At 39.0% G+C, this 24,476-nt stretch overlaps 1 protein-coding gene across 3 annotated transcripts; it reads right to left on the bottom strand.

The window, feature by feature from the left end:
• Window positions 1–577: 577 nt before the first annotated feature.
• slc5a6a (solute carrier family 5 member 6a) lies at window positions 578–23,807 on the bottom strand. 3 transcript variants are annotated; one of them, XM_042389913.1, is made up of 18 exons: window positions 23,725–23,807; window positions 13,434–13,526; window positions 11,666–11,913; window positions 11,363–11,584; window positions 10,685–10,750; window positions 9,968–10,019; window positions 8,189–8,256; window positions 7,703–7,857; window positions 7,446–7,586; window positions 7,171–7,300; window positions 6,974–7,062; window positions 5,473–5,585; window positions 5,054–5,121; window positions 4,663–4,749; window positions 4,240–4,424; window positions 3,595–3,698; window positions 2,783–2,904; window positions 578–2,684 (listed from the first exon to the last, which is right to left on the bottom strand). In XM_042389913.1, the coding sequence occupies exons 3-18, from the start codon at window positions 11,789–11,791 to the stop codon at window positions 2,484–2,486; spliced, it is 1,929 nt and encodes a 642-aa protein (XP_042245847.1). In that variant the 5' UTR covers window positions 11,792–11,913; window positions 13,434–13,526; window positions 23,725–23,807; the 3' UTR covers window positions 578–2,483. The 3 variants fall into 3 exon arrangements, with proteins under 3 accessions (XP_042245847.1, XP_042245845.1, XP_042245846.1); XM_042389911.1 differs by lacking the exon at window positions 23,725–23,807 and adding an exon at window positions 22,868–23,088; XM_042389912.1 differs by lacking the exon at window positions 23,725–23,807 and adding an exon at window positions 22,868–23,088 and having other exon boundaries at window positions 13,434–13,577.
• Between the last annotated feature and the right edge of the window lie 669 nt (window positions 23,808–24,476).

Consider the following 24,476-nt stretch of genomic DNA (forward strand, 5'->3'; position numbering starts at 1 on the left):
ATCACACTAAATGCCCAATGACCCACAGAAAGTGGGTTAAACTGACCAATCTTTAACAAAATTGTCTTTCAAGGGTGCAACCACCCTTTTCAGAAGCTCCAAGAGAAAAGCAAATGTTGATCTCTTTGTACCATTGTGCGTTTTCAACTGAACAAACCACAGTGCTTACTTGGAAATAATGGTTAAAGGTCACATATTATACTCCTTTTCAACAAGTTAATATAGGTCTCTATGGTCCCCAAAACATGTCTTTGAAGTTTTTTGCTAAAAAATACCACTGAGATTACGCATTCTAGCATGCTTGTATACCCCTCTGTTTCAGTCCTGTCCTGGATGGGCTGTTTTTGTGTCTATGAAAATGAGATGCTGCTCCAAACACCCCACTTGGGAACTGAGTGTGGCTTTCCGACCATGATACAATGCAAGATTATACAACTACAATGGGAGAGACCAAGGGATGTTGACAGTATTCATATTCATACTGGATCTGCAATGGAGCTGCAGTAGGGTCACTAATAGTCGTAATACAGTAATGCTAAGTGTATCTGTGGAAAAGAATGGACATATTAGCCTCGGCTTGACTTAACACACACTGCCACAGCTGGACACTGCTTCCGCAGCTTTATGGTCTGAGCAAGTTAGCCTCTGGGTGCTAATCAAAGGTACACAACGTTGCCAAACAAAGGAATTCCTGCAGTTTGACCATTTCTTTTTCACATGTATCATTACCTTCATGGCCTGTCTATCAAGTACATTTACATAACATTACAGCAGCAACACACACACAAACCGGTGAGGATCATGGAGCAAAACCGGCTAATGTGTAATAGCAAAGCTAACTGAGCTACCACTACAGTTCAAAGTTCCACAAAAAGCAACATGAAAAAACAGTTACCACCATCCAAACTACTACTGTCATTATTTACTTGGCTTCAAATGAGGTTTAACATTCACACCGTTTCTGTTGACTGTCCCTCAACAACATTAGTCACTAGCCATATTAGCCGCGTAACATGCTGGGGCCAAGTTCAACAGGCTAACCTGCTAAATAAACAGCATAAAACATGGCAAAACTTACAGCATCCAAGTTTGATGTCGGGCCAAAGACAGCTGGTATTGATCCATCACACACATACAACAGTTTTCCAGTTGTTGTGGGGACATTTCCATAAAAAAATAAAGTGAATCCAACAGGTCTTCACTTCCTCAGATGATGGGAGGACATAAAGACTGTTGTGTTGGTTCTTGCAGCCAACAAAGGAACTTTGATTCAGTTCAAAAGTTGATTCATTAGGTTTCAGTGGGTGGGGACCACCTGCCTGCCGGGGGGAGGTCTATGTTCAACAGATCCCTTTATGATGTCATAAAGGGAACTAAATTTAAACAGTGTTTTTGCACACACATCTATTGAAAAATGGAGCAGGAGAAACAGAGAGAGGATGGTCTTATAGTTTTGGGGTCTAGACATACCGTGGACTCATATTTATGTTGAAAAGACATGCAAAAGTGCATTTCGCATAATATGTGACCTTTAATGTTTAAATAGAAACTAACTTGCTTTCCAAAAACAAGTCTGGAACGTTCATGAGGAGGCATCAGCTCTACACACTGACTGAGATGCTTTCTCCTAATGCAGTTAGAAATATGGCAGTTGAGGATTTACTGTTCTCCGTCTAATTTGGCTGCCACCACCTAATACCATCTCTGCCCTCACCTGAACACACAGCTTTGCTTTTGTGGACTTGTAGGATTTATACATCTATAATAGCAGCTAGAAGGCGACTATTAGTATTAAACCAAGGCCATGTAAAACACTACACTATTACAGGAATCAAGGCCTTCCCTTGAAGTTCAGTCTCTTGGGACATAATTTTTCTTTTTATATTAGATTCTCTTATACATATTCTGGGATTTATAATGCCATCATCTCTACAAAAATAACACATTTTACATCTCTTGTCTGTTAACTACCTGGCTGTAGTCACAGTGGAGCAGCTCCTTCTGCTCCTTAACTTTAACTGTACACATAAAGCACATCTGCACACTTCTGGACCTGTGTGTGCAGCTCAGTGCTGCTAATGGAGATCGGCAGGCTGTTTTCTCCTTTGTTTGCTGTCATTTGGGCTGTCAGTGCACAGTTCCAGCCTGGCAAGTGTTGACATCCAGTTTTCTTTTTTTGTTAGTTTTTAGGAGAAAAGGGGTGAGAAAGTACCAGTTAAACACAATTTCCCCACACAGATCCTCAGGCTCATCAGCCTCTCTCTACAATCAGATTCAACTGATTATGTAATTGTAAAACTCTATCACCACCCACATTTGGTGCTGTAGACCTTTGGGATGTTTCCACCCTCTGCTTAGTGACGGACTTCATATCAACGATCCTCTCCTCTGAGGAAGAACAAGCTGAGCTCTGACTGGATGGTTGTCTGGGTTGGAAAGTGTGTATGTGTCTAGTGTGGGCTATAAGAGGGAGAAAAAGAGGATCACAGGGCTGTTTCCTGAACGGTGTGAGTTGTCAGCTTGCATGATGGCTGAATGACCCTCGTTTCCGCCTCGTCCTCCTCTGTTTGTGCTCTCTCGCTCTCGGCCTCTTTGTCTTCTGATACTGTGTCCTCTTTGCAGTGAGCTGCTCCATTTCGGTCTTTCTTGGCCGGCTGATAAGGCTGTGCACTGATTTCTTTGGGCTGGTTAACAAGGACAAAGAAACTTGAAACCTCAAGTTACAGTAAAAAAAAAAGGGAGGAAAAGAAAACACTGAGACTGAGTGTAAATATGAGGTTACCTTGTAAGCCAGAGGAGTGACACAGCACAGCTTCTCTCTGTAGCGCTCAGGCAGAAAAAAAAGCAATGTGCCCAGGACTGGGAACACAGTGCCGGGGGTCAGCTCCTTTTCCTTCATAGGTCCTAACATGGACAAAGACACAAAAGGTTAACTGCTGTCCTGTCTATCATTTTTTATATATTTATAATAATGTATGATATGACAGCGTACAGCATTAATGTCAGAGGCCTACAGAGAACCTACAAAGAATTATCAGCGACTCTGCAGAGCTTTATAGTGAGTTTCAGCTCATTGTTTAGCTGTGTACTTCTGCAACTGAACCTTTTGAGTTTTGTTTTACTCCTACTTTCCAATTCTTATTTTTACATCATACAGATGGAGGACTACCTGCTCTATTGAAGTGAAGCAGCCATAGGAAATGCAGTGTATTTGTAACCAAGGTTAGCAAAGTTCAATAAAAATTGGTACAGCAATGCTGTTTGGAAACTGCTGAACAACTTGTATTAAGCTAGCACAGTCCCCCCTTAAATAAAAGCATGATTGGACCTAATGGTTCCAAATGTAATATTTCAGAGTATTTGATAGCACTTAAATTATTTTCAATTGAAAAATATTTTCAAAGCACAGAAAATGTTCAAACTACCACAAACATTTCTTTACTTAACTGGCGTGTATAGCAAAAGGTCTTTGTGGGTCAGACGGTGTCACATGACCTGCAGGTTTGACTTTAATTTCTAGTGTGACACAAATTCAAATAGCTGCACTGATAATAATGTCAATGGACTTGAAGCTCTAAGTCCGAGTGTGACTACCTGTTAGCAGGCTGACTATCAGTCCCACCACCACCACAGTGGTGGAGTTGTGAGCACTGTACCACATGTAGGACAATGAATAGAGCGCCTCCACTCCTGTCGGCCTGAGGGATGAAAGAAAAATGGAAGTTAAAAGAAACAAAGGAAACACACACACACACACAGACACTTACAAAAATGTTCATCCTGCTGATGGGAAATAATTTCCATGTGAACCTGTTGTGTACTATATATGCTTCTAACATCATCTCTTAGGTAATGATCCAAGTTCAAACACCAGAACTGAAACTTGATTTTAAGCCAACACTAAAATAAGGTGTTAAGAGTTTTGCTAGAATTTGACTGTACATATGGTGAAAACCAAAATCAAACTTCTTCCAAATTTTTCAGAACCAGTAGACAGTTAACAGTGATTTTAAACTGTTACTCAGAATTAAAAAGGGACTAGCAAAGGCCAAATTTATCAAATCTACCCACAACCTCATGTAGCCATTCAGAAATCAAAGCAAAATGACAATTTATAACATTAGATCTCACTAATGGAGAAGTTTTACTGGTTATCTAAGTCTATGTGACTGCTTGTCTGTAGTCTTCATTGAAAGTAATGAATCCAACACACATTTACAGTAAAAGGTAAGGTGTTACCTTGGCTTGGCTGTGGCAGCACTGACCAGCGAAGTCATGACAGTGGTGGTCATGTTATCAAATAGTGGTGAGATGGTGCTGTTGAGGGGGGGCACTGGGGTTGGACCAGGCATGCGCATCACAAAACTGCCAATGCCAATCCAGAAGGCCATGGCGAGACCTGCTACTAATCCAACCACTGCACCCTGAGAGAGGAACAGAGGATAGGAGGGCAGCAGAAAGAAGAGGGCAGCCGAGAAGAGGTAGGGGAAGTGAAGGAAAGCAGAAGAGTTGTGCAGGAAAAAGAGAAAAACACTGATGATGATTCACAAGGAATAGCGCTTTCATTGCCATTCCAATCTCATAATTTTTGACTGAATCAAAAAAAAAAACAAGCAAGTATCGAAACATAAAATATATAAACTAAGTTAATAGGGTACTCACGATAGAGTTTGCCCAGGGGAAGAACATTCCCAGACAGAAGAGGCCAAGCAGAGGACCACCCACCATCCCAAAGATACTGAAGGCTGCCTGAGGGAGCAGAGGAATGACACTTTGAGATGCTGATGCCCGTACGTACAAGTTAACTGAATTGTACAGCTGCATAATATGAATGATAATTTTGTATTATAATTAATCTTAATACATTTTTACAGTTTTATTGCATGTTTCTTTATAAACTGTTCCAATAAAACACATTTATTTTAGGTGCAGCCTTTTTTTGTAGGTCAAGGATTCTGCACACAGCAACACCAACTGACTTAAGAGCCTGTCTGAAACATTATTCGTCATTGTTCTCTGTGATGCTGTGGTAAAACAACTCAGACAGACATACCTGCAGCACAGATCCCATTATGGAGGCGAGGTAGGCCATAGCCAGACATATCAGGCCATAGGCCAAAGCTGTAAGAGACATGAGGCAAAAATATTTAGTGTTAACATTTGCTACAACTGTACAGTCAACAAGATTCAGAAGTTAAAAAAAAATGTTTATATGTTGGCAGTGAGTTACATATTGCATTAAGTGGGTGCAAAAATGTGTACTGAACAAGTAGCATTTGAGTATTACTATTTGTTTCTCATCACAGTATACTTTGCTAAAACTATCACTACTACTAGATTACTAACAATAAAGCATGAGGACAAATAAAATCTTTGTCAAAGTTTGTAAGAATACTAACTCACGCAATATGTGACAAAATAGAATTATGAACTCAGGACAAAAAAACACAATAATTAAACCACGTGTGTTACCGAGTCCCTTGGACAGCAGTGTGGCTTTAGACTCAGTCATGTTTGGAAAATAAGGTTTAATCAGGTCCTCCATAGTTACTGTTGCTAGGGAGTTGAAGGCAGATGAGATGGTGCTGAAGGGAGAAAAAATGGGAGTGAATGAATTATTGGGATTTCTAAACACATATGACTGCAACAGTGCTATTCTTAAAGGCAGTATCATCATTTTTAAGGGCAGAGTGGACCTAAACCATGCTAAGGCAGTGCCAAACTATGTTAGACCTATCAAGATTTACCAATGTGTTAACACACTAGTGACAAATCACAACCCACACAATGTATTTTGAGAATGCATGTACAGTCCAGTTTGAACAATATATACCATTAAACAATATGAATTTGCCTGCCGTCAGAGATGTTGCCATACTGTTTATTCTGTGGTAGCTCTCCCTTTAAAAAGTTGCGGTGTGTGACATTCAGCCCCACTAGATGTCAGCATACAACTATTTGCTATGAAAAAGTATAGAGGAGTAATGGCAATCTGAGCAGGGAATACGGTCACACTCCCTCTGTGTGTGTTGTAACCCGAGCCTCTCTGTTTTGATAACCAGTCCGGCCACGTGTGAATGTGAGCACATGTTAGTCCCTCCGTGCCCTCCCCACGTCCATTCTCAACATGGTGGCCTGGTCACAAACTTTGTCATATTACAGCTAAGCAGTACACTAAAGTATGTTTCTGAAAACATTTGAGAAATAGGCAATGCAGTAACAGAACCTTGACCCAGATTTGATCAGCACTGCCTAGTTTAACAGTTTGATCTGAGTTCTGTAAGCTGTCAGTTCAGGGGCTGCTTTCTTTATTTTTTTCCCCAACTTTACTGAGTAAACAACGCACACATTTGATTTGGTCTGAAATGCTGGTGCTATAGTACGACATCTAGGGGGGTGAATGTTGTATATTGGAACCTTTAATAATCAATGAACAGGACAGCATTTCTGTTTGGTTATTTTGACCATTACCTATTTCTCAATTTATAAAAAATGAATGCAGGAACCTACTCCTATTTGTGAATTTGCTATATGCATGTGTGCATGTCAAATTAAGGGCAAGACAAACACAATGAAATTAATGGTGTTTTGAAATTAGTATTGATAAGGGAAACACACACACACACACACATCAATAAAACTAATGGACAATAACTCTTTGATGTTTTGATAGTCGGCACATAAAATTACCTACTCTGCCAGTCAGCCATGTTATTGCCAGGCTATATTATTTAAAGAATGACTGGGTTGAAGCCAAAACTTATAAATGATTAACATCTACCAAACAACAAGCTGTGACAACAAGGTTTAGTTTAACTAGTTGTTTGTATTGTTAATTTGTGAATCAGCTTCATTATTATATCAACCTGGGTTAAAACTAACATCATTGTTTTTCACTTTGGGCATACAGCCAACAAGCTTTCCTGCAGTGGATGGTCCTTTACTGCCAGACCTTGTTTCTTGGGTCATTTACCTGAGAGCTCCACTGAAGAGACACGCCACAAACAGGCCTGGGAGCCCGGGCAGATCTCGGAATACATCCATCACAAAGTACAGCACCATCTGCAAAAAGACACCAAACATGAGGACGCACTTCCAGAGCCAAGAAGAACAAAAACACATTAATAATCTATTGATACTGGACAACCACGAAGGCAAATTAGTGTTGACCTGATCATTAGTTTTGACGTAGCCCTTGTCCAGAGGGCTGTCCTCTCCGTAGCGAGCAAACATGACCAGACCCATCAGACAACCTAAACACAGGACAATCTGCTGGCATGGGAAAACAACGTAGCAGGACCTAGGAAGGACATTAAGAGGTGACAAAAAATTGTTACACATGTATTTCACCCTAAATGATTTACAATTATCTGTCTAGGACCATAAAAAACACAAGTTGAGAGACAGATGGACCGTGAATGTTCTGAGAAACTGATGATACCCACATGACAGCCTCTTTCTCCGTGCGGGAACTGAGGTATCTCTGGACCTGGGCCTGGTTGACCCCATACAGAGCCAACATCAGGAAGACTCCACCCACACTAAGGGTCCAGAAGGTGTGGCGCTCCAGAGGGTCGGGGTTCAGACTACACAGGCAGAGAGTGAATACAACATGAATGTTTGAAAATACATAAGTTTAAGAAGATTCTCTGCCCCAACCTTTAACGAATTGACAACGTGTGCCAGTACATTGACTACTCACTCTAATCCAGCAATGCGGCTGCCGTTGTTCGCTTTCCTCCAGACCTCTGCTATGCCCCCTGCCTGACTTGCCCCCACCACAATGACCGCTAATTGGCCCGCAAACATTACCACTGTCTGGAACACATCAGTCCACATCACTGCCTTCAAGCCCCCCTGTGAAGCAGAAGCACAAAGGTTTACCCTGTAGTCTTTCTGACACAGCAGTGGATTCACTTTAAAGTTCATAATGATAAAAGTTACAAACTGTCTGTATAAGGTGCGCATGGTTTAGAGCCTTGATGTACTAACAGAAGGAATTAGTAACTTTCTGAATATTTCACATCATTTAGTTTTCATTTGTTGCCAAAAATGCTATACATGTATTATAGTTTTTGTCCAAAAGTTTTATTTAGTTATTGTTTAATTTTTGTTGTGGGAAATACTTACATAATACAAATATCTTTTGTCATTGCTGTAAAGATGATATGTTTAATTAGTGACTCACCAGAGCAGTGTACAGAGTGCACACCAATCCCATGGCCAACACTGCCCCCCATAGGTCAAAACCAGTCACTGCAAGTGAAGAGAACAAAATCATTACCAAACTCTCCACAGCAGGTTATTCAATCATCCAGGTTGAAATCATGTTCCTGTATAAGCAAGCTAGCAAGGTTATTTATATCACACATTTCATACACAGGGGCAATTCAAAGTGCTTTACATACAGATAGATAAAAGAACAGAGCATAAAAAGATTAAGAGGTACAGTATGAAAAAAACTCATAAACAAAATAAACACAATACAATCTGTAGAAAGTCACAGTGAGTCACATCTAAGAGTCAGAATACAATTATTAGAAGCAATTAACAACAGAGGTGAACATTAAAGTCTTGCGCCTATTTTTAAAAGTAGCCAGAGTTGGGGCACATCTAAGATCTTTCGGAAATCCTAGAAACATTTAGCAGACTCGTCCTTTATGACCTGAGAGGTCAAGAGGGTTCATAGTGTGGAAGCATGTCAGAGATGTACTTAGGCCCTGAACCATGAAGTGATTTATAGACAAATAATAATATTTTGAAGTCAATTCTCTGACACTGGTATCACTGATATCTGACACTGATATCTGAGAACTGGTGTGATATGTTCAGCTGTCTTGGTCCTTGTTAGGACTCTAAGCAGCAGCATTCTGAATGAGCTATAACTGCCTGAGTGCTTTTTTGGGAAGGCCTGAGAAAAGACTATTATAGTGGTCTAACTTACTGGAAATGAAAGCGTGAAAGAGTTTTTCTAGATCTTGTCTAGACTTGCAACCTCTAATTCTTCACTTAGATATGTAGTTGCCAATGGAAACAAAGTACTCCCTGTTTTGCAGATAGGACCTTAACCAGTCTGAGATTGTGCAAAAGAATCCAGCCCAGTTTTCCAGTCTATCTAATAGTATTGAATGGTCAAAAGTGTCAAAAGCAGTACTGAGGTCAAGTAGTGCAAGGACTGAAATTTTGCTTGCATCAGTGTTCATGTGAATGTCATTTAGAATTTAATAAGTGCAGTTTCGGTGCTGTGATGGGGTCTTTAACCTGAGTGGAATTTGTTGAAAAGACCATTAGAAGTTAAAAAAAGTTGCAAAGTTATTGGTAAAAAACTTTTTAAACTATTTTACTTATAAAGTGTAGATTTGATATGGGTCTGTAGTTGCTAATTACAGAAGCATCCAGGCTATTCTTTTTTAGTAGAAGCTTAATGACTGCAGTTTTTAAGGCCTTTTGGAAAATGCCTGAAAGGAGGGAGCCTTTAACTATTTGGAGTAAGTCAGTTGCAAGGCATCTATAAACATTTTTGAGAAAGCTTGTATAAAACTACAAAACAAAACAAAACAAAAAATCTATTCTTGCACAGTCACTGTCAGCACTTATGGTACATTTATTTGGTAGCTGTGTTTTGGTCAGGTGACCATCAGGCATTTCACATAGAAAAAGACAGTAAGTATACATACAGTATACATGCACACACAGAACAGTCAGCCATTCCTAGGGAGTAAGTAATCAATAATCTCATATTCTATTAATCTGGTGGTAGTACATGAAATGACTGGTTATCGGTAGCCTTTTTGTATAATTACCCCTAAAAATATAATCTAGGGTGTCCTGTCTGTTTACAGGTACAACTATATGCACTCTATTAAATACTGTCAGTAACTGTGGGCACTCATTGGCATAAAACGTTAAATTAATGTGTGTGATGTGATGGATCCTGTGGTAAAATATGACAAAATAAATATGTTACCTGCATTGAGTGCTAAGGCTGGAGCATACAGGACCACCCCCATATAAATGACCTGCAGAGAAAAAAAAAACATTATAGTGCATGAAGCTAAACTCAAAGGTCATGTTTTGGAACTAGCTGAGGGCAGAGACTGACTCAGACCTGCCAGATTAAACCCTGCTCAGATGTAAAACAAACATTTGGCTTTGGAGTGTTGTTTTTGGATGCATAAATGGACATAAATGTACAGACAGTGGACACGTGTCCTGATGGGATTTTATGAGGTCAAGGAGAATGTAAGATACTACTAAACACTGATAATTTTCTCTTGTTGGGAGAAAATAGAGATGATGTTAACCTCATAAAAAGGAAACACAAACCATAATTAACATTTTACAAGGGCCAATGTGACATTTCCAGGGCCAAAGTTTCACTCAGGCTAACATATGTATCTGTAATCACATAACTGATGATGCCTTGACCCCAAAAAGTCACTTAGAATCAAACTAACAGAGGTTGAGATTTTTTCAGTTTGATTTTTATTGGAAAGTGTTTAACTTTTATTACCATTTAGAAGATGATTATCTTACTTAACGACTAACTATGATTGCTGACTTCCTTATCTAAATGACAACTTGCTATAAAGGTGAAATATACAGTACGATTCCTTCACGTGTTGGCACCATAAAAATTCTAAACTAATGGACACACAAAATATGAAGCAGAAGACAAAGATACCATCTGAAAGATGAAGGTCACAGTCCCACATATACGAACAGTCTTGTTAAAGCGCAGCTCCAGATACTGTCAAGAGGAGAGAGGGAAAGACAAAAGAAAATAATTAAAAAACAAAAGCAAAAGGCTTATTATATATCATCTCAGAGTCATCCTGTAATTTATAGTCACACAAGACAGATTTATTTTGGTCACAGGAAATCACTGATGGTAAATGACTGATCAGCATGTTTCTGGCTGTAGATAAAAACCCTGTAAAGATGTTCAATCTAGAGACAAGAACATCTGTTTCAGTTGGACATTAACACATCAAGGATAAAATGGATAACAAGATAGATAAGAAAGCTGAGCTCTGCGGATCATACTTGGGAAGGACAAAGATAGGACAAGCAGGAGAAAAGGGTGTTTTGTAAAGTGCAAAACAGAAAAACACAGAAAAGCGAGTGATAAAAGAGAACAAGAGATCAATTACATTACATTTATAGGTCATAAAACCACCATAGTGGCAGGTAGATTCTACAATTTGCCAAATGCTCACAATACTGACAATTCAATTTGACACGAATCAACAATTTAAAACACTACAGCATACTTGAAAATATACATATTTTTTAATTAAGTCAAGTATACAAGTAATTATTTTTAAATTAAACCGTCTATTACTTCTCTACTTGTGTGTACCTCATAGGCGCTGGACAGCCGCAGCCTGTAGAAGACTGGTATGAAAACATGAGCTGGGATGAGCAGGCCCAAGAAGTAGGAGCAGCCTAGGAACCAGTACTGAGTCCCAAAGGTGTACACCTCAGACGGAGCACCCAGGATGGCTACAGCTGACTGAAAAGTGGCCAGCAGGGACAGAGAAACAGGCAGGCAGCTCATGGAGCGGTCAGCCATCAGGAACTCCTGTGGCAAACAAGATGTTAATGTCAGACGTTAACTCTGAGTCTAAGTCTCCTCCATTGTGCTTAAACACTAGAAGCCTACCTGTGTAGTACGCTGGCGGCCTCCAGAAAAGGCATAAAACAGGCCGATGCCAGCTGAGGCCACCAGCAGCAAGACAAAAATGACATAGTCCACCGTGGTGAAGTGCATCTGGACTACCTCCCCCATGATGACAGTGGAAGTGGGGGGAGATAGGGGTACGGGAAAGAGAAGGCCGTTGGAAGCACGGCCGCTGGGGGAGATCACGACGTCAATGAAGGCACTTCACCCATAGGGAGACTTACAGAGACCTGGAGGAAGAAAGGCAAAGACAGGAATTAAGTAAGGAGGAGGTTAAGTAAATCTCCCTAAGATCTCCCACTGAGATCTTGGGGAACTGACAGGACTGTAAAGTGAGAGTTGTCATGAAATATACCCAGGCAGGAACAGCTCCCTAACAGTCTATAAAAACAATACAACTAGAGCAATACAGTTTGAATCTACAATACCAGTCAAAAGTTTGGACACATCTTCCCATTCACTTGAATGAGAAAGTGTGTCCATACTTTTGACTGGTACTGTAGACAAGAAACTTTCATGCACTCAGGTTTTATTATTATTACACCAGTAATAAAACCAAATTCAAGAACATTAAATGCATAACTGCCTACTGTGGTTGCAACAGCAGAATCACATTGCAGTGATTCAGCAGTATGATACACTAGTTAAATACTGCTAGACATTAAAAAGTTTCACCTAAATGACTATCAGATGAGCTAAATTTGATCTGAGAGCAGACAGGTAAAGGAGGATGGCTACCGGAGGAAGGGAGCGATTATGGATGGTGGAATCAGAGCCAGTGTTATGCATAAACTAGTCCTTTGATACTTCAGTGTGTATATATTAAGCACCATATGGTTAAAAAATAACTGCTTTGAGTGGAAATTGTGTGACAGATGAAGGTGTCTGTAAAACTTTACTGTCATCAGAGAGCATTAGAGAGCAATTATTCCTTATAATTAAAACATGTTTTAACATCTAATCACTGCCATATTAGAATTACAAGATTATTAGTAATAGCTGGCTGGCTAGACAGATGGGCTCAGGTCATGGCACTTATTATAAAACAAATCAGAGAAAAAGTTGATATGTTCAAGAAGGAGAGAGAAACAGTGAGAAACTATGCATGTATTACAGAATGACTGCATGAAAGATGAGTGTGAGGAATGTGAGGAAATATAAGAGCGACCTCGCTTCTTTATCTAGCAGAAAAGTACATCTGATCTAAAACAAGTCTGTTTTTGAAGCTGGTGTAACAAAGGAGCCTGGGAATTACTCTGTTTTGATAAAAATGCTTTAAAAATGTTACTTTTCAAAAAACATAGTGTACAGGGCTGATTCAAGTGTGAGGATAAAATGTCTATGAGGGCAGGATGACCTCCTTGTCCCAAATCTAAAATCTAAAAATGATTATCTTCTGTTAAAAAAAAAAAACAAAGTAAAGTTTGATACATAATTGCATTTGTTTGTCAGTTGTCACTGAATGTGCTGATTCTGAAATTAAAGAACACTACAGCAGTAAAACAGTGTTATAATATTATAACAGCATACACTTTACTATCCTATCTCCTTTCAACAGACACAGTTAAGATGTATTATGTTCACGTCCAAAGCTGGACAAAAAAAAAAACAAACCTAAATTACAATAACATTAAATGCAATTTCTAAGTTGCAAAACACAAACTATTTGTCTGAGAAAAACATACAAGGTCACAGTCCTCGCTTGAATATGACAGAAAAAAGCTACAAAGAAAAAGAGCAAAGGACTTACCGACCTACTGAGCTGGCTGACACACACTGGCCACTCAGACTTAATACACACTGGAGAGGAGTACCTTGATCACAACCTCCAATCACGATTACCCTGGAGGCAGAAGAGAAATTCAGCAATATTCAGCAAATAGTTCACCAACACCTAGAGACACATGGGGAGAAATGAACTGTCACAATATTGGTACAAATGAATTCAACACCTGTGTAATCATTTCAAATAACAGCAATTTCGTTTCTTGTGAATACAGATCATTTAAATCAAACAAAACCCGATCCCTTGTTATGTTTTTACGGTAGACACATAATCATATCCTTTGACAGTTTGCACTTTAGGACATATTTTTGTTGTCAACAGTGAAGACAGTTTTTAACTCCTTGCTGTGAAAATAACTCTCATATTCCTCCAAATATAACACCATCTTCTCTTTCACAGTGTATTGAAAGTGTATTGTCCTACACTCCTTACGATGAAGAGCCAAGAGGCAGCTGACTGCAGAGGTGAAGTCATGTAGAGAAATGAGGAGAGGGGCTTTGAGCAACAGAAGATAATTGGAAGGGAGAATGATAGGTAAAAATTACCAAATAGACTGAGGTTGGTTGAAGTCAAGCGTCTCTTTAATTCAAACCAAACATATGTTGTAGACACGGAGAGTACGCAGAGTCTCCGTGGAGAATTCTGACAAGACAAAGGAAAGACACTAGTATATATTGACGGCCTTGATGCCCTGGGAGGCACCTCTAGTTGTTTACAGATTCCTTCTAACAGCCCCAGACAAAACTTTACAGAGCTCTCACTTTCCCATGATGACCATGATGTCCATATGTCTATTATAGTGTTCCCCTCAAGGCCCTGCCGTCAAATACATACATACATATGACCATATCTACTTAACTAATACATGATTTTTTCTATCATTTCCCCCCTGTTTATACTTTGTAAAACAATCATCAAGAAAAACAAGAAAAATCAGAGAAAAACATGGGGTAGCCTAACTCTTGATGTCAGAGTAGTAAGAAAAAAGGAGCATAGAGCCAGTGCAGTACTTATTCACTGAACTACTTTATTTGGATTAGTTTAACTCATTTTTGGTAAAAATGAACTAGGGCTGCAACTAATGATTTTTTCATTATCAATTAATCTGCCGATTATTTTCTTGAATAATCAATTAGGCTAGTTGTTTGGTCCATTAAATGCCAGAAAATGGTGAAAGTGTTGATCACTGTTTCCCAAAACCAAATGTGACGTCTTCAAATGTTTTGTTTTGTCCACAACAGTCGACAACCCAAAGATATTCAGTTTACTACCACAGAGAACTATAAAACCTGAAAATATTCACATTCTTTCACATGTTGAAACTTTCTTTGTTTCTCATTTGAATTGATTTGGCTACCACAGCAACATTTAAGCAAAACACAGCTAGTCTGTGTAGAAATTCATATGGCTCTTTTACCTTATTTCATCAGATACATAACTGTGAGATGACATGCAAACAGCCCTGTACCATGTTAATATAACTCATTATCTCATTATGGGAGTTAGAAAAAAGATTCTTTGAATGAGAGCAAAGCTAATACATCGGACACATTGGCAGAGAGGGTATATCAGCCAATATTGGCTGGAATATTAGGGCAAACTTGGAAAATCTGCTTAGGAACATTGTTGATTAAAGCTCTGCTCTCCCTCAAATACTACTTCTGAGTAACTGTTCTTCAGCCAGGCCCTCAACTGGTCATATTCACATGCTGGCAGCTGTAAATGGCACTGAAGGGCAAATGTTTCAAATGACAAGAGGCAAGAGATCTAGCCAGTGTCACAGAGTCCAGCTTCTTCTAGCTGGAACACTTGGTTGTTGCCATTTTGCCGACTTCTAACTGTCAGACAACTGTCTCTATAATAACCAAAGAACAACTCAGCAAGGATTTACATGTGTGAGACTGTGAATGTGTGAGATTATGTCTATGTGTGTGTTCAATGTTCATCAAACAGAGGTGGTGTTCTGCAGGGAAGGACCTGTCTGTGTGATACTCCGTGCTGCTCTGATCAAGCATTTGCCAAGACATATGACCTCATTAAATCCCTCTCTTATCATTATGGCTCATTAACTCTAATCTACCTGAGGTATGACTGTGATTGGGAACAGGAGCAACAGGTTCAAGTCAAAAGGACTCATCAACAGACATAATGTAGCACTTTAGAAACTTATTTCAAAATGAGTGCACAGACACACATCCATCTCCAGCACATTCATTCATCATTCTCTTGTGGTAGTGTGAGATTTCAGTAAATCAGTAAATTGTAGTAACAGTTTATGCTGAAACACCGTAATGCATAAACAAGTTTGATCAGTTACAGTTCAGTATGGATGAGAAAGCACAGGCTGCATAAAGTTCAGCAAGGTCTGAAACAACTTAAAAGCATCACAGATCATGAGTAATTGTAGTGCTCGGTGGTTACACAGTATGAGACAACCTTAATCAAACTGTATAAGCTGGCAGCCCTTTGTTGCACTTCTGGGTAGAGATAATAAAACCCTGACTGTTGAGACACCATGCTAAACTGGGCAGCGTAAAAACCTGACAGGTTACTAAGGACCCTTGGATTAAAACCATTCCAGTTGTTTAAAAACAAGAAGCACAGCAACTTCACAGTGTGTGGTCTATGGAAAATCACTAAAGTAAAGCTACTTAAAATGCCAGACTGACTTGTGACTGTGCAGTTCAGGTGTGGGACACTTCATTTCATTACAGGGTACTCTGAGAAGGCAGAACGGTTACAATTCACCAGTCCTTATCACTGATAAGGGTTGATGCTGTGTGAGTGGTGGGTGGGTCTATGTCAGCAGTTTGTTAACTCAAAACTATCTTCTACCTGCCTCCAACTGACCAAAAAAAACCCAAATTTATTAATTAACTAATGAAGGTTACAAGACAATAAAAGAAACAAACTTAGCAAAACCAAATGCTTAAACACAACAGTTAAACTCATATATAGACACACACACACACACACACACACACACACGCATATATATAGCTAGATAAATATAGATAGATATAGATAGATAGATAGATAGATAGATAGATAGATAGATATAGACAGTACTGACATGTTAATGCAGTTCTATACTCAACATGTAGTATAAACTGTAAAAATCAACCTCCAGAACAAAGTAACTAGTAAAACGAAAATCCTTCACAGTTAAATCAGAGACAACTACCATCTCTGCCTAGTCTTTAATAACTCAACTGGTTGAATTTGACTTTCCTTTAAAGTCTCAAATCTTTTCCCCTTTAAAACACTGCCAGAAATCCCAGCATGCATTTGCCCTCACAACCATGGACTGTCCTTTCTCACAGTCAGAACTCAGAGCAACTAAACTCAACTGGGCTGACCTTTTCAGCAGAGACATGCCAATGGTAAAGACTAATCAAGTTTTCATTCCCATAAAACATGAGAAGAGGGGCATGAAGTCCACAAGCCAACGTAAGCAGGCACTCGTAGCTGTAGATTTTTTCAGTTTTGCTAGAAATGCTGTGTGGGCCTCAGAGCACTCACTGTATAGTGTGTTCCCTTTAATATAATACTTAACAGTAACCCTGAAGGCTAATCTAAAGTGTGCACTGTGCAGTTGATAGCTTTCTGCTATAGATTCTCTATAAAGGAACATGGCTCACAGCAAGCAATTAGCTTCTGCACCAGTTGGCTGAGGCCTGATTCACTGGAGCTGTGCCTCCTCCCAACATGAGTGCACAAAACAACTAACAACTAGTCATTCTGAAGCTTGTTTCTTCAAACTACTTTAATTATTTTTAAATTATACAAGAGGAAGACAGATTTTTCATTTTTGTAAAATAACATTCAGTTTTTTTTTCAGCATGGCTCTAGGCATGGCAACGACTTTGTCAATAGGTTGGTCCACGACTTTGGTCCAGACTTAAAAAAAAAAGAAGCTCAACAACTATTGCAATGAAATTTTGTACAGACATCATGGTCCCCAGAAGATGAACCATAAAGATTGGTTCAAATATCTGCAAAATCAACAAATTATTACTTAATTCATTAATTATTTTTCTGATTAATAGTTTAAGTCAAAACATGCTGAAACAGTGAGACCAACTTTCAACTGCTTGTTTTGTCTGGCAAACAGTCAAAACCCAAAGGTATTTGAACTATACTGACTTTGAACAGCAGCCAGTCATCACATTTAAGAAACTACAATCAGTGAATGTTTGGCATTTTCACTTGATAAATGACTTCTTTAATTATCAAAATAGCTGTTGGGTTTTTGTTAGTTTACTAAATGACTGACTAATGGTCTCAGCACAGACGACGGCCCTAAAAAACACAATACCTAAGATTTAATAAAACATCCAACAATATCACAAGTGTGTCATTCTCACATATTTGATCAATGCTTAGACTTCTTCAGTTCAAGTAGGCAAAGGTTCATTTATTTACTCATGCTGATCACTTATAATCCGTCTTACACCTTTCACTAATCTGTCATTTCAACTGAGTGTGTGTGTGTCTCTCTACACAATACAGTCTCAAAACAAGCTAAGATTACATTGAAAATATCTGAGCCCCAGATCTTTTCATTATTTCCACACACTGTTATTATGATGATACAAGAGGAAAAAGACAACAAAGTGAATGACAGCTTTTGTTTAATGTTTGACCAGGCTCTGTGTGTAAAGAGGTGGAGGTGGTGTCATCATCACAAAACACCACAAGGAGGTCAGGGAGGCCAGGGTTGCCTGGCAACACAGGGACAATGATTGTACATTACACGGGGTAGTCGGAGCTGAGCTATTGGCAACGGAGCTTCCACCGCTACACCCCCGCCTTCTTTTGTGTAAATGGTAGAAAATAGAAAAGCTGCGGTTTGATGGTGAGACAGCAGGTAGACATGGGAAGGTCTGCAGCTGCTCAGGATGGACTGCTGAATGAGACCAGTGCTTTATAAAGACTATCAAGCTAGTTCAAAGCAAATCCTGCTTTTTCATTCTGCCCATCAAACAATCAGAGGCATAAACATATGACTACATTTCATTTTGTGAGCACTTACACAGAACATTAATGGGGATTAAAAAGGAACACCAGATGAATACTGCCGGATGTTTTCTTATTGTCCTTGACAGCAAGAAACACAAATGGGTATAATTACAAATGGATCAGTTTGTGCCTTTTTATAAAGACATCAGTGACATCTAATGTCATCAATTTACAAATCTGCTGAATCTGTCCTTTCCTTTGTAGGGATATTACAGAGCAAGACTACAAGTCTGCAGCCACACACAGCTATACACAGCTGTGCTTTGAGCTAAATGCTAATGTCAGCATGCTAACACGCTCACAATGACAATGTTACCATGTATATGTTCAGCAGGTATAATGTTTATCTTGCTCACCGTCTTAATTTAATGCATTAGCATGCTAACATTTGCTGATTATCCCTAAACACAAAGTACAGCTGAGGCTGATGGGACTATCATTAGTTTTGCAGGTATTGAATCATAAATCAAAGTACTGGATGAATTGAAATTTTTACCTGATGGTGTTAGATGAAAAGTCAGAGCATCACAAAAGTTATAACAAGTCATCCTATGTACCAAATTTCATAGCAAACCATCAAATATTCGAGATACTTCACTCAAAACTCCAAATGTCAACCTCACGATTGCAGAGGAACCAATGTTATCTGTACTAAATTCCATGGCAATCCATCCAATAACTGTCAAGACTTCACACTTAAGTAATTTCACTAAAGAAAAAAGAAGGCAACCTCATGTCCAGGGTCACCAAAGTCACTTGGTTTCATATTCTGGGGACCATGAATGTCAAAATTGTGAAAAAATTAGGCAATTATGAGAATCCATCCAACAGTTGTTGAGATATTTCAGTCTGGACCGACCTACTGACAGACACTGCCCTCCCTAGAACTACGCTGCTAGTGTGGCTAAAAGACGTTCTAGGTATAAACTCATTAGTCTGTAAACATCGGTCTGAATACCACTTTAGATTTAGAGATTATAACAGTGAGATATTTTGGAATGCAAAAATTAGTCCTGATTTTTACTATTCAAAGCAATAATGAGCATTTTTGGTGATACTTTATTTTAAGTCCCCCTATTTATCACTGATAAGCACAATCTAAACATTTAATGAATGGTTTATAACACACTATAAAGTAGTTTTTAGCAGATATAAAGGACATTATAAGTGTTTCATGTACAGTGCACAGTATTTCAATGTACAGTATTTCTCAAGAATTATAACTTTTATGAAGATATATTATTAAAACTGTGTTGCTACAGTATATTGTCATTCATCATCTGTTTATACACCAGCTTCATTGTCTTCTATCTGACTATATTATAGTGTTATAAACCATTTATTAAATATTAGATTAAATTATAAATGCTAACTAGGGTAACTTTAGAACTATGTTAACTGTATTATTTTTAGCCAAGACAACCACAACACACAAACGGGTGTGTGGTATGCCCACTACCAACTACATGCATGTGTACGCACCCTGCATGCCTACATACACACAGCTGGTGTACTGCCATCCTCTTTGAAACTGGTGCCTCCACTGGCCCGAACTCTGCTTGTATCTCTGTGACCCAAAAGGCCAATAATTTGAGTAATCATTAAACCCTCAGTTGAACCCTGGCCTGGCTTTGTTGATCAACCACCATCACAGACTGTGAGACAGAGGTAGAAAAAATAGAAGCATCACAGTTTGTTTTTATAAGCAGCAAAGATAAAGAGCCATTGAGAGGTGAAGTATAAAATTATCACCACTGATTAAGTGCTGTTATCAGCTCTGAAAGACATTGTTGTAAATAAAGAATGTATCTGCTACTGAAAACTGATAATACTGACCAATACGTGACATGAACACTGTGTTTGTATTTTGTGGTGACATTAACATAACTCCAGATAATACTAAAGGAGAAGGGTGTTTAGTTGAAGATTGTGTCTAATCATTAGCTTGCAGAAGATGTGATAGTCCCTCACAGATAGCAGGGAGGTCAGCTTGGCCGTCTCCAGATGATCTGAGAAAACTCACACTACACTTCAGAATCATCTGTGGGGGTGGAACTGTTTGTATGTACCAGTATCAGTGAATTAGCTTGGTGGCAATCAAAGGTACAATAAAATAAACTTCTGTCTATTCACATCTATCCTAAAATCTAAAGCTTGCAAAAGGAGCTATACACCCTGAAATACATTTTCATATGGGCTACTAAGTCTTGATTCATGAATAAGAAAAAGTTTTCAGTAATGTCAGAGTTCAACAAGACTGACATCATAACTGTGTCTCACAATTGTTTGGGACGTGCCTTCAGTGCACATTAGAAATCAGAACAAACTCTGTCCAACTTTGTCTGAAGACTTGTATGAAGAACTATATGGCCCGTGAAAATGTGACTGTGCTGAAGTCAATACATTCTTTACCTTTGCTCACAAGCAGCAACCAAATGGCAGAGGCACGTTTTAGACATACAGTGCCTCTATTCATTCTCTATTAACTACACATCTGTCATACTTCTGTACATTGAAATCATGTAAAATCCAATGCTGCAAATCAATGACCAAGACTGCTTTATAGCAATACAACCAAGAACATAAAAGGTAAAGCTACAATGGTATAAAAAGGAAGGCTTTTTCATCTTCACTCTTGTTATTTTCTTTATGTTAAGTTTTTGTTAAACACTGTAGCACTTTAAGATTCACTGTGAATGAAAAGCGCATTACAAATTAAATGCATTATTATTATAAAAGGGCATACTGTAGAAAAATATCTGACTGCTCTGTTGTCTCATGATATCTCACCCTGTACAGTAGCTATATTTTAGATATGACTACTGGTGCTTATATTGTGATTCAGCAGAATGACATACTGGTTTAGTTTTGGGGCTGATCCTAGTGATATCTTAGTAATTTTTTTTTAACTTGTGAGTCAATAGTTAATGTTTTCACAATTCTAAAAAAAATGTTGATGTGAACTTTTATACACAGCAGTGTCATAAATATTTCAAATGAAGTTTGAATTCTTATTCCATAACGTCAGACACATTTTAAATGGTTATTAAACCACACAGCCACTCTTTAGTCCATATACTGGTCAGTCAGGCTTATGAAGGAGTCCCGACGGTTAAATGCAGCGCCTGACGCCGTTAAGAGGTAAATATTGGCTTTAAACAGGACATGTGAAGTTGTTGCAAACCTAACGGAATGTATGTTTGCCGTATTGTCGAAAAGATCAGAGGTCAACCCCCAAATAAGACACAACTTAAGTCATCCAACGTGTACTGATAAAGAATTACTGAACCCTTTAGAGACATATATGGGAACACAGACAGACCCTCTGCCGAGTTGGCTAATTGGTCCCCACACGCTCCAACAAGTCATTCATTTGAGCTGCTGGTGTTTCGGTTTAACTAGTGACCGTGTTAACTGGTGACTTTCAGTCGAATGGTTGCTCGTAATGACACAGAACTTCTATGCACAGAACACGTAGCTGTCCTCCTGAAAGCCTTTAATTTTACTTAAATCAATGTCAAATACATACTCTTTAAATACATACTGTGTTTAATATCTACGCTAACCTTTTAGGTTTAAGTGTGCTCAGCAAGGCTCATTCACCTCTCGTAACGTGTCTTGTAATGTAGGAGACAAACCGTAGCCCGTGAGTTAGCAGTGCAGCTGTAGCCTATCTTGGGATTTTATACAGTTATCCTCAATCTGAAAGCGACTCATATTCAACCAATTAACCTGTATAGTTTCAAATCCCTCATTAGACGGTAGCTGCACTTCTAATCTATATCTTTCCCCACATTAAAAGTAACTTCAAAAAAAGTGAATGCTTCTTGTTGGCGAAACCGTTTGATTTACAAACTGTGACACAAAAAGGACCAGACGAATATATATACAGTATTGAGCATTCAATTTAAGATCATTCCAGGCTTTTCGACAGTTGCCGTCACCACAACAACCATGGACGCATTCGGCGTCACCAGTTAACACGGTCACTCGTTAAAGCGAAACACCAGGTATGAGCAAGCCAAACTGGTTTACGTTTCCTTAGCGTGACTGACTAGTTTGGTGCGGTTAACGTAGCGGAGACATTAACCAGCTGCCATGATACTACAGCTGTATTACATACAGTCACAACCTAAAGAAACAACAACCAGAAATAACACAAGTACACAAAACAGCTTGATATTTAACTATGTGTCCACATGGTCCTGTTGCCCAATCATTCAAACTTTCCTCAACCACCGCGTGCACCAACGTGAAACTATAATCTGACACCCGGCAACCTCCGAGCGCGCAGTGACGCCAAAACGCATTAAACGCATTTTAGTGCTTTCCGTGAGGACACCGTTTGTATATTACAAGTAGCTAAACAGGCTTACCTTTGAGTACTCTTCGCTGCTACATTACTACATAACTGTAAGGCTGCGGTTCATCACCAGAAGCTAATGGACCGCCCATTCTCCTTGACACGGAGATATGATGTCGCCTTCAAGTGCTCCTCGGAAAACTACATTTCACGCCAAATCGCACTCACCACTGGAATAATTAATTTTGATGCGATTTAAAGTATACAATATTGCTGCACCTACATGATTGGAATCGATGTGGTTTAAAAATAATTACATAGTTCCTATAATAAAAAATGTTTCATAGCAATGGTTTTGTGTAAAACATGACATGGAGTGAAAGCCAAGAGAAGGTTCACATCAAATATAAGTCACTATACAGTGTGTTGTACTACTGATGCCATTACATCAAGAATACGCCTTAATTCAACACAGCTCCCATACTTTCAGCCCTCATTCGTCATTTTGTAAATGCCTTTCATAATTACGACCTTTCCGCTGTCACTGAAGGCAGCATAACACGTGTTTGACAGGCTGAAATATAACGCTAGATAATTTGTGAACGCAAGCTTTATTTCTGAACGTTTGCTTCATTCAGAAATGAAAATAAACTACATTTTCAAGAAATTGGAGGAGACACAAGAACATAGCAGCTGTGGAGACCATTTCAGCGATGCCAATGTTTACTATAATGAAAAAGGGTGATGTCGACACAAGACCACCAGGTTCAACATTTATTATGACGCCATTCTACGACTACGGCTGCGCTAGAGGAAGGGAAAATCGTCATCATGGTAATTAATTACCATGGCAATGACCACTGATTCATTTGATAGATTTAGAGACAGTCACCCCGCACATCACATTCACACTGTTGTCATATTTCTTACCTGTTCATTGCTACGTCGAAGGCAAGTTTGAGTCAATTTATAAAGGCATATCCTCCAGTGACACATATTGACTCTGTTTAGGAAAAACATCAGTGACATTCATGATGCTTTACCGGCTCCATCCTCCATTTCTCCCAGTGCGCATTCGTAAAGCCGCAGCTGCATAGGTTGCTACATCTCTCTCCCCTCCTCCCGCTGGTGACTCATGTGTCTCATTGAATTAATAGTGACACCAGTGTAACACCACAGGGGGGAGAATGACGCTGTAAAAACAATACCACCTACTGACTGATTTATTTATATTAATCACTCAGCCTTATCTGAAGATAGTGTTAATAAAACAATTGTTTTTTTCCAGTACAACCTGCCAGAAATGCATTATAGAAAAACCACACTAAGATTGCTTCATTAATAAAATAAAGCTTCTACAAACATTGCGAGATTCTGGGTGATTGGGCAAATGTTGGCCAGTATTTGCCAATAGTGTCAAAGAGTGTCTGCATCATGACGACAACATGGTAACTCTATAATTTCTGTCTCCTGACAGAAGAGGCGATTTCTCTCTGAGGCCAAAGGAAGCCTGGCCTCACCATAAATATATTCCAATAAAGAAAACTAAATGTATCATTCCAACAGCTGCGTCTTTTACTGAGTTTTGCTATCTCCCTTGTTATCAAAACATTCTATGTATTATCATATTTTTCTTCTTTGGCTAGTTAAACAGTGCCCCTCTGCATGCATTACATTGTGTA

Source organism: Thunnus maccoyii, chromosome 17 (assembly GCF_910596095.1).
Source record: "Thunnus maccoyii chromosome 17, fThuMac1.1, whole genome shotgun sequence".
Lineage (NCBI taxonomy): Eukaryota > Metazoa > Chordata > Actinopteri > Scombriformes > Scombridae > Thunnus > Thunnus maccoyii.

Bases quoted from the DNA above. Each gene is read 5' to 3' on its own strand.
- slc5a6a (XM_042389913.1), bottom strand. From the start codon at position 11,791: ATGGGGGAGGTAGTCCAGATGCACTTCACCACGGTGGACTATGTCATT. The intron at 10,751-11,362 runs GTACACACAAGT...TCCTCTTGACAG, and splicing joins GGCTGTCCAGCGCCTATGAG to TATCTGGAGCTGCGCTTTAA. The intron at 5,586-6,973 runs GTAAATGACCCA...TTCTCCCTTCAG, and splicing joins CTCTTCAGTGGAGCTCTCAG to CACCATCTCATCTGCCTTCA.